General features: G+C 41.8%; 1 protein-coding gene across 1 annotated transcript; it reads left to right on the forward strand.

Annotated features, from left to right (window-relative positions):
- Positions 1-4433: 4433 nt before the first annotated feature.
- Positions 4434-10576, forward strand: eef1b2 (eukaryotic translation elongation factor 1 beta 2). The gene is made up of 7 exons (XM_072452467.1): positions 4434-4612; positions 5448-5570; positions 6446-6581; positions 7536-7602; positions 8907-9032; positions 9585-9652; positions 10467-10576. Exons 1-7 carry the CDS (start codon positions 4494-4496, stop codon positions 10551-10553), a joined length of 726 nt encoding a protein of 241 aa, XP_072308568.1. The 5' UTR covers positions 4434-4493; the 3' UTR covers positions 10554-10576.
- The last annotated feature ends 437 nt before the right edge of the window (positions 10577-11013 follow it).

Here is an 11013-nt window from a genome sequence, read left to right on the forward strand (position 1 = left end):
GGGCGATGGTGTCCAGAACATTCAGAACACTAGATGTAACAGAGTTCAACAAATCTTTTACAGTAGAACATGAGACATGTTCAAAGTGTATCATTTCCATAAACAGTGCACCTGTGCCATCACTTCTGTGTCTCCTCTGAACAACTGCAGGACCAACCGGTGTTTTGGGAGAAACAGACAGGTCAAAGAAGACACAGAAATGATCAGACAGAGCAACATCAATCACATTAACATTTGAAATATTTACCCCCTTTGTAATTATGAGATCTAGAGTGTGTCCTTTGCTGTGGGTGGGGCCTCTCACATGCTGAGTAAGACTGAAGGTTTCAAGGACAGCATCAAGCTCTTTAGCGTTTCTGTCACAAATATTATCAACATGCACATTAAAATCACCTGTAATGACCAAACCATCAAAGTCTGTGACGACTGAAAGCATCTCAGTAAAATCATCAATAAAACTTTGGCAGTGCTGGGGAGGCTTGTATAAAACAATGAAGAGAATGGATGGAGACCGTTTTAGCTCCATTTTAAAGGATACATACTCAAATGATGAAAACACCCCAAAAGACAACCTGCGGGTAATTATTTCATCTCTAAAGACAGCACAGACTCCACCCCCTTTTTTGTTTTCTCGTGTTTCAGATTCAAACTTAAAGTTGGGTGGAGCAGATTCTACCAGAACTACATTTCCTGTGTTTTTGTCAAGCCATGTTTCAGTTAAAAACATAAAATCAAGATTATAAGAAGAAATAAAATTACTAATTAAGAGAGATTTGTTACATAAGGATCTGACATTTAGCACAGCAAGTTTCAGAATAGTTTCAGTGGGACTGGGCTTTATCTTTTCACAGGGAATATGAATCACATTTCTCAGATTGGGCCTGACTCGCATTTTGTTTTTCCAGCTGTGTGATGATGTGACTACAGAAATAGCACTAGGGGGGGCTCTTTTTACATAGGGGGGCTTTTGTAGCCAAGGAGAGTTTGGGACCAGGTGAGAGGCAAGGGGGGAGGGGGGGTGAGGCTTTTGTTGGTGTAGTCGGCTTGTGCAGGGAAGAGTTGATAAGTATTGACATAGCCCTTGCTATATTGGGTGTGAGTGGAGCCATCTTAATGCCTGATTTGATCAGACTTTCAAAATGGCTGGGAAGGCCCATGGGTGAGAGTGGAGATGAGAAGGAGAATGATGAATCTTTAGTGGGAGTAGATGTTACAGGGGGAACCCAGGGCTGGTGTGAAGGCAGGGGCGATGACAGGGATGTTGTTGGGCTTGTCACAGATGGGTCCAAGGCCTTTGAAGATTGTTCCTTTGCTGGAGGCGGTGGAGGTGAATGTGGAGCAGCTGGAGCTGAATCCTTTGCTGGTGGTGGTGGAGCAGCTGCTGATGAATCCTTTGGTGGAGGCTGAGGTTGTGGTCATTTTGATGTTGAAACATTGGCTCGGTCTCTGGCTGATGGAGCAGGAATTCTTCTCTCATTCCTCTCTTCTCTAACTATCTGCTCAGGACCCTGTCCAGGCCCAGTCCAATGCCTCAGAGCGTGGAGCAGGTTCTCTGTCAGCACCCTCACTCCACCTCTGCATAGGTGGGGGCCATTTCTCTTAAACAGGTCCTCTCGTTTCCAGAATAGATAGAAGTTCGCAATGTAGTGTAGTCCTCTCGGGGAACACTCTTTGGACAGCCATGTGTTCAGCTGAAGAAGCCAGCTAAACTTGTTTATCCTCCTGTCGATGTTTGGAAGAGGTCCACTTATGAAAGTTTTGATTTCCATTTTATCAAGCACGTCGAATAACTTCAAGAAGTCTTTTTTCAAAACTTCAGTCTGTTCCCGCCGCATGTCCACTGCACCCACGTGCACAATCAGCTGATTAGCTCCTCCATGCTTAGCCATAATATTTGGAAGGAGTGACGTTATCTATATTATTATATTATAGAATTTGAATGACATTTTTCAGGACGACTACGGGAGGCAACAGAGCTGAAGCACGATGAGACAATTTTGATGCAGATACGTGGGAAAGATTGTGTAGCAGTGGAGGCCAGATATCACTGTAGCTGCTACAAAGCATATACTAGATTCCTTTCTAGGAATCAGTCTGAAACAGAAAGGTATGTATTCATGAGACATGTATATCCCCCAAATATTTTTTTCACACAATGTGAACTTACACCTGATAGAATTACACTTTGCTGAGGGAATTGTTATAGAATATTTAAATTTTAATCAAGCCACTAAATCTTGATATTTTTATCCAAGGCTCTTATTTTCCTTAGATATTGCTTTAATTATTGACTAGAGTTATTAACTTGTAAACTAATCGTCATTCTATGATGCATTTTACAGAGTCAGAAAGCCATTTGATGTCTCATACAAGATGTTCTGTGATACTGTCATTATCAAGAGGATTTTGGACAACCAAGTTCTTCTAAAGTCTTCTAAAGACCTTCAGGAAAATTGTGCTGAAGCACGAGTCATTGAATGCCTCCAATTACAGGTACACATAATTTTGTTAAGAGAATTATTGAATTTAACTAGTTCTAAAGAAATATTTTTGCTATTGAATTGATTTAGATTTTCGGCTCAGGAAAAAGTCCTTTCAAAGAGCCTCAATTTTAAGATTTTGTTTTGGACTGAATAATGAACTTCTGGGTCCATGAAAAATGTTCCTAATCCAAAACACATTGGAGGATCATCAATGCAATTCTGTAGGAATGGGCAAACTATTTTCTGCTTGTAGCCTATTTGTGGAGCTAGTGATATTAACTGTTTGATTATTGAATTTGTGTAAATTGGGATATTTTAATATTTTGTTATTAGTATCAGTTAAGGGGCCTATGAAGTCGAATCTGAAATGTAGCATGTGAAAAATTAGGCCCCATGGTGAGTAGGTCTGGGTATTGCCAAGACCCTCGCGATACAATACGTATTACCTAATACTTGTATATTCCGATACAATTCCCTCATTACGATATGTATCTCGATACATTTTTTTAAAAAGGGTCTTAAAAATGTACCAAACGGGTCATGTTTTTACTTATCCATTCTGCTCTAATAACATCATACATCCAACCAACTGATCCAAATAGAAATATAAGGAACACATTCTAGTAAAGTATTGCATGTTTCTTGCCAAACAATCAGCATGATCTGAACATGCTGCAGCAGCATCTTCTACACAGATCAGCTTCTGATCAGGTCCACAGCTCCTTCTCACCTCGACCGAGAGGAGCGCGGCACAAACAGCAGATCAAAAGTACTATTCCACCTCGTTTAAAGCCTACGGGCCAGAAAACTTCAATTTAATTTTTTTTTTTGATAGAAAAAATATCGATACTGTGACTCCGTATCGTAATGGAAGAAGTTTAACTATTTTACTTGATAGAAACCATAACGAAAAGTATTTCCGAGGACCATGGGACGGAAGTCATTTTCTAGGCCCTTTTTGAGAGCTTATGGCCTAGATGATGATTCTGTTTGTACGTGACAATGTCTAACAAAGTTTTGTAATTTGTCTTCATCAATTAAATATATATATGATGAAATCAGATATCACTTTTCACTCTTGAATTAATTAGCCACTAATAAGGAATTATTTGAGACACTAAAATCAAAGTCAAGATAACTTGATTGTTTTTAGTTTCTCCTTCGCTTCAAAAAGAGTTGATTGAATCAAAAACTGAATTTTAACCTGAGAATTTAAGACACTATAAAGCCAAAGGTTGAAAAGGTTTGTAAACCGCTGTCTGTGTAGATAGGTACCTTCAATTAAAGGCGTAATGCACGATTTTTCGGTGATTTGAGAACTCGGGCGGAAGTGCGCATGCGCACTCCCCCGTGCGGACTACAACACACACGTGCGTTTGTTTATTAGCGCGACGGATCGCATCGCATCTCTCGTCTCCCGTAGATTTCCGTCTCTTATGAGTCAGCTCGAACAGTCTTTCTCCGTCTTCATTTTGTCCTGTACACTGAGGGAACTATCATATAATAGATCATTGCGCTTAGACACGCGGAAACGTGCTGCTCTCGGGGGACGAGCCGCACGCGGCTGCAGGTGAGCGGTAGGTGCGTGTTATGATTGATACGTGGCAGGACTAATTGGCAGTCCACGCCACGAGGAAATGACTCAGATTTGAGCCCAAAAATTGTCCATTCAACCTTTAATTAAAATAATCTAATACACTCAGATAAGTTATGTGCATGGATCTATTATATTAGTTATGTGGTGGGTGGGAGTAGTTCGATATTATGAATGATTGACTGAGAAATGTACATAGTGTCGGAAGGATCCAACAGAAAAAAAATTCGCCCAGTTGTTTAATATTTCTAATAGATCCATGGTATGGGTCTGGGTCCCTGGTCTCGGGACCTGGAGGTGTGTCTCACACTGGTCTCGCAGCCAGGCAGCGGGGCGGAGCCATGGATCTAGGGCGGAGCGGCAGTGCTTTCCCGGGAGGAGGGGCCTGTCCTCTGAGTAAAACCGGCTCCTCCCCGATGTCACTCCCTTCTTTCTCCACCACCTCACGCAGGACTATGGGTTTCGGTGATCTCCGCTCCGCTTCTGGCCTCAAAGTCCTCAACGACTTCCTCTTGAGCCGCAGCTACATCGAGGGGTTAGTACCGAACCCCCGGGCCATAATCCGGGTCCGGTAGTACCGCAACAGAAACGCGTTAGAGGTGAATGAAAAGGAGCCATCCCGCTACCCGGCGCCGCCATGTTGGCTCATGTGGCACAGACGCGGCTTAAGTTCGTGTTAATCGTGAAGTAAAGCACAATTGACGGTGAAAATTACGTTGTGCAGAGCGGGAGATATTTAAACGCGGGGGTTAGTCCGGAATAGTTTTAGTTTGGACCGAAATGTAAACCGAATGAGGCTCATTTAGGCCCGGGTCTGAGCGGAGCCACATGGCGCTGATCCGTGCGTGCTCCGGGGGCCTGCGAGGGCTGGCTTCAGTTTGCACAGCGGTGCACCCGGGTCTGTCACTGCTGTTTACAAGTGTGACATCTGCATAACATGTAGGGCAGTAACTCGCGCTTTTTAGATGTCAATAGTAACTTTAACTTATCTAAAGCTTTGTTATGACAACAGGGCTCAACTTGACCCCAGTCCCACCCACCTGAGCATGCCAAATCTGAAAAATGAATCTAATGCTAATCAGAGGGTGCAGGCTCTGCCCTTACTGCAGTGAAACAGGGGTTTGCTGGGCTGGCCCCTTGGCCTGGGAGCTGTGGGCAGAGGACATGATGATTTTCTTACCATCTTTCGGCTGAATTTGATGATGACACTCAGGTCTGATCCTCTGCTCAGAAATGCACCCACCTGGGCCCCCAGTTAGACCCAGTGTAGACTCACCTGCAACTTTTATACTCCAGTTTCACCCGGAGCACCCAATCCATCTCCATTTACTTTGTCTGTGCATTATGTCTAAAGTGGTGGTCTGTTTCAGGTTTGTTCCATCTCAGGCCGATGTAGCTGTGTTTGATGCCCTCTCTGCAGCGCCCCCTGCTGACTTTTGCCACGCTCTGCGTTGGTATAACCACATCAAGTCCTACAACAACCAGAAGGCTGGGTAAGCACCTGACCATCACACCTGTGCCGGTCATCTGTAAATCTCTGGATGCTTATAGTCTGTAGTCCTGGTTTACCCCTGGGCTGAGGAATGAACGACAATGCGAAATATGATTACAATGGGAGTGTGAAACCCAAACTACGTGTGGAATACGATGCACACTAATCTAGACTTTAAGTCGTTCCAAACTTTTTTTCTCCCAGAAAATCTCATTACAGTTCTAGATTTTTCATTGCTTCTGAGGACTTTACCAAACACCCTTCTCCTACCTGGGAAGCTAAGACACATTTTCTGGCTAATAAGAATGTTGAAGGAAATGATTATAAATGACTTCCATCCTTTCATTGTGATTCAGAGAATTACAATTAAGTTTGGCTCTATTTTCTGTTATCCTGGGAACCCTCTTAAGAATCTTTGGTGGCCCAAATTTGAGAATGACTGTTGATCCTTGAAGCAGTGATCAAACCTGTCAATAACCAATCTATTTATAGGCCAGAATGGATTGAATTGTACCATCTCTTGAGTTTAGGTTCAGGCTTTGAGGAGACGGATTACAGAATGGTGGTCCTGTTAACCAGCTAGAAAACTAGGGCTGAAACGATTACTCAAGTAAAAGGAGTAATTTGCAGTGCTCTCCCCAGAATTACATACTATAACATGGCGGACCGCCATGTTATAGTTTGTTATGAAACGGACAGTCCGCGACGACATGAGCAAACACCGCACAATGGTTTACAGAATGTACAAAAAACTTAACTCATTACTCCATTGATCGAAGAAGGAACTGCTAGATTACTAAATTAATCAATGCTGCAGCCCTATAGTAAATCCGTCTGACCTTGGCGCTGAATCTGTTTGTGACGATCCTGGTCCAGCCTGCCTGGAGTGAAGAAGCCTTTGGGTCAGTACGGTCCAGCAGGTGTGGCGGACAGCACAGACTCCAAAGCCCCGGCAGCCAAAAAAGACGAGGATGAGGATGATGACCTCGACCTGTTCGGTTCCGATGAAGAGGTGGGTCTGAAGGGGTTTTATTGGAGTCTAGGTGGATTGTTTTAAATGTGTTTTTTGGACATTACCCTAATCACTGTTATATAGAGCAATAGACTAACTGATCTCAGTTTACTAGTTTTGGTGGAAAGTGGCTAGTTTGTTTCCTTGTGTCCAATGCATAGTATTCGGTGTTGATTTAACCAAAAAAAGACGTAAAAATAATGTAAAGTTTGTTCTTTGTCTCTGCGGCACAAACTTGAAGATGTTCAGGTTGTCTTTTTACCCTCTTACACTCTGCTACAGCTCTACCCTAATTTAGCCGCGTCTACATTTATTTTCAAATTGGGCATGTTTCTCCATCAATGAGGTGATTGTTATAAAATTCCTAATTTTAAAGCCACATTTTAACTGGTCCTCGGGCTTGGTTAGGTCAATGGTAAGTTTTTTTTTTTTTGGGGGTGCATTTATTTCACTACTTTGCAGTATTGGATTCGGGTTGATTAACCCATCGGGGTTGGGTAATGTTAAATGCGTTGTGCACTGGAAATAGTAGTTTTGGTGTAGGGCCCCTTGTCAATAAACGGAAACTGCGAAGAGTAACCTGGGCTAGCGTTATCTTGCAAAGCATGTCAAGTTGCATCACTGGAAATATGGCAGTTTATCCCAAGCTAAAATCATTCATTTTGTGATTTTGGGTTCTGCTTTTTGTCACCTAGTTTTGGCCACGTCTGCATAGTCTCTGTGCAGCTCTGTCAACTGCTTTGGGAGGTAGTGCCGCTTGGTCCACTTTAAATTGCTAGAACAGGCTGGTACAGTAAGACTAGTTTATTTTTTAGGAAATTCAAAGTGCTTCACCCAACAGGGGAAAATGCATTAAAATTACAGATCTAGTTCACTTAAGGCAGTCGACAAGACTGTACCAAAACTAAAGCGGGATGCTGTGGATTGTAATGTGTATATACATTTTTGTTTCAGGAGGATGAAGAGGCTGCTCGTGTCAAAGAGGAGAGACTGGCTGCATATGCTGCGAAAAAGTCAAAGAGTGAGTACTTCTACTGTGTTCCTCTCCGTAGAGTTCTGTATTTTTAAGAATTAGATTTTACAGAAAATATTCCTGGTTTTGGGCTAGTTTAAGGCAAATTTCTGACCCTAGTGTTACCCCTCGCATACGGCACGCCGTGCAGCTCCGTTGCAGTGGCCCCAGGCATTCAGTTTAACAGTAAAGACTTCTGACTGCACTTCAGTGCTCTAAATTCTGATTGAACTTTACAAGCCTTTTCACAACGTCAATGATAAGTTATCATATGGGCATGTGGTGAGGCCTGTGACCACAAGGGCACCGGGCTTCTTGTGCACTGTCCTACAAGAGCATTGCTCCAACAGTAGCTGCACCTTTTGCAGTCTGAGCGAAGCATTTAGATCTAGCTTGCACCTCGTTCAAGGCTCAGCTTAAGGATTTTCTCTTGTATAACAGCTGCTGCTAAACATTTTTTATTTATTTTTTTCAAATTTGTGTAGCAATGTGATAATAGCAGAGCAAAACACGAAAGACTAACAATATTTTCCATTGATGTAACAAGATTATTTCAAATGTATTTAAATAATACTCTATTTTTAAACTCTTAACAAATTAACTTTTAAACACTTACATTTTTTCTAAATAAAACTGAAAACTTGCAAATAAAACTGGTGGCTGAACAAATTGATTAAAACAAAGTCAGATGGCCTTATTTACAACTTTCTTCCATATTATCATTATCATCAGATGACTATTTGCATATTAATTGTCTTTACACTCACAAGTCACATATCGCCACCAAACTTGTCATCAGATGATGAGCTGTATCAGAATGACTTCTCTTACAGCTGTTTTTTCCAGACACAAGTCTTGATTTTGTCCTGGGCATGAGTGAGTTTGACCCCTTTTTGAATTCGACAGAATCCTGGAATCCGGGAGAGCGAGAGGACGGCAACAAGGGGCTTTGACGAGCGCCGCGTCTCTAATCTCACCTACCTGTAGTTATGTGTTGCACACAGTTATTGTCATGATATTTAATAGCGAGACGTGGCGCTTGTCAAAGCCCCTCCACGCGCCGACGGCTCCTCCCACTCAGTCAAGTCAACACAGCATCCTACATTGTGTCACGCAATTGACGAGTGATCAGTGCAAATTTTGTATTTTTTATTTTGCCACTTGGTTTATACAATTGAACACACTTTTTTTGTATCGCCAAAGCTGCTAATCAAAAACACATTTATGCATTGCATTTGAGAAGTTGCATGGCATTTTGCGACGCAATACCGCTTATTCTGAGCCCTTCGTTCTGATCTGGTTCTCTTCCACAGAACCCGCTGTCATCGCCAAATCGTCTATCCTCCTGGATGTGAAGCCGTGGGATGATGAGACTGACATGAAGAAAATGGAAGAGTGTGTGAGGACCATCCAGATGGACGGACTGATTTGGGGACAGTGTAAGGACACGACATGTGCTCCCTATCATCTATAATTTCACTTGTATTGAACTGAAATATGCATACCCTCTTTAATTAAACTAATACATTTAAGTAAGCTTATCACGCAAAACTAAGATTAAATCCAGGCTAATTTAGAACTTCAGGAAAATGATTAATCAAATCTGCAATTTTCATGAATTCCGTTAAATGAAGGCCTTTTGTTATTAAAATATTAAACATCAGCCAATATTGCAATAGCCTTTCATATTCCACTCTGCTGTAAATGTTAACTTCTGAATGTGTTAGGATTCAGCCCTAGATATCAGTCTGAGAACTCTCCTGGACTAAGAAATCCATGACTCAATCTGGATTTTAAAAACTCAGAACAGAAATCTAATCTCATTACAGTTCTAGATTTTTCATTCTGAGGACGTGATGATTCTTTTCACCATCTTTCGGCTGATTTTTGGTGATGCCGCTTTAAGATCTGATCCTCTTGACTTGCACTGGTTTTAGGGAAGGGTGTCATACTCTAGTTCCAGTTCTAAATTTAGATCTTTTGTTTTTCAGCCAAATTGGTACCAGTCGGATACGGAATCAAGAAACTGCAGATCAACTGTGTGGTGGAGGATGACAAGGTAACGGTTAAACTTTTTTCAAGGAGCTAAGGAGTGTCATGCACTGTTAATTTCTGACTTGCTTTTAATTTAGTTTTGGCCCAAGTCGGGAGTCTCCAAGCCTTGTTAGAGGGCTGCATTTAGGGCTGGGAAATATGGAGGAAAACTATCAAAATTGCATATCTTAAAATGGCTCTTTCTCTCAAGTCTGACCTCTGCCCAAAACCCCATCCCTTCCAAACTGACAATTTCACATAACTCTCGCTCTTTCGATTCATTGCCCAGCCCTAACCTCATTTTGAAATGTATACGCTCCATAGGTGACAGAAGACCCGACAATTAAGTGATCATTCAATTCAATGGTGCGCTTGAGGTAGTTTTAATGAGCCACACCTTTTTTTTTTATGGCTCTTGGAACATTAATCTTCTGTATCACATCAAATGTTTAAGTTATGATTTGCAGACTGTTTCCAATTTTACAGTGAAATGTACCACTTATGTGGGCAAATTTAACAGGAAGGCTGTGGGCAACATTTGGCCCCTGGGCCACATTTTGGACACCCGTGGTCAAAGTCTTTTGACTCATAGTCAGGATTTGGTCAATTTTGTTGGGTTAAATCCGAAATGTTTAGTCACCCAGAAATGTGGTCTTGGATGTTGAGGTCTGATTTAGGGCTCTGGGATTGAAAAGTAGAACTTTGCTCTTGTCTACATTTCTATTTACTTTTAACAAGTCTATTTGGTCATAAAATTGTCTTGTCTGTACATTTAAATTGAACAGTTTGGTAAAAGTTTGACACTGGTCAGAGGATGACGTGTTTTTCTGTGTTTTCAGGTGGGCACAGACATCCTGGAGGAGCTGATCACAGCTTTTGATGACCTGGTTCAGTCGGTCGATGTTGCTGCATTCAACAAAATCTGAAACTAATAAAAGCTCTTCACTCAGTTTGTCTTTTTACAAAGTGAAATGTGTTATTTTTTTTTTTTTTTTTAAACGAGTCTAAATCTTCAATAACTTTTTTTAATGACTTGTGCCTACTTATTAAAGCGGCATCAGTGTCATTTGGATCCAAGTCTCTGGGGAAAATCCACTTCGACTGATGGCCCTCAATGAGGCATTTGGTGTCTGATACGCAGGATGTGGAGCGCCAAACCAGATTTGTACTAACTATCAAACTCTGAGCTATAATGGCAGAGAGCGATGGAGAAGCTTGTTCTCATGTGAAATCCACACACGAGGGTTCATCCTTAGGTCTTTGGAAGGAATGCAAATAACCTAGGTGCCACTGGAGACTTAATTATTAATATTAAGACCTAAGATATGCCTTTTGTCCACACATGGGGAAATTTTAGTGTTACAATGCAGGTAGATACAGGGGGAA

Source organism: Eucyclogobius newberryi, unplaced genomic scaffold (genome assembly GCF_026437365.1).
Source record: "Eucyclogobius newberryi isolate DKJ021-1_F unplaced genomic scaffold, fEucNew1.0.hap1 SCAF_1, whole genome shotgun sequence".
In the NCBI taxonomy this organism is placed as follows: domain Eukaryota; kingdom Metazoa; phylum Chordata; class Actinopteri; order Gobiiformes; family Gobiidae; genus Eucyclogobius; species Eucyclogobius newberryi.

Bases quoted from the DNA above. Each gene is read 5' to 3' on its own strand.
- eef1b2 (XM_072452467.1), top strand. From the start codon at position 4,494: ATGTCACTCCCTTCTTTCTCCACCACCTCACGCAGGACTATGGGTTTC. The intron at 7,603-8,906 runs GTGAGTACTTCT...TCTCTTCCACAG, and splicing joins TGCTGCGAAAAAGTCAAAGA to AACCCGCTGTCATCGCCAAA. The intron at 9,033-9,584 runs GTAAGGACACGA...TTTGTTTTTCAG, and splicing joins CGGACTGATTTGGGGACAGT to CCAAATTGGTACCAGTCGGA.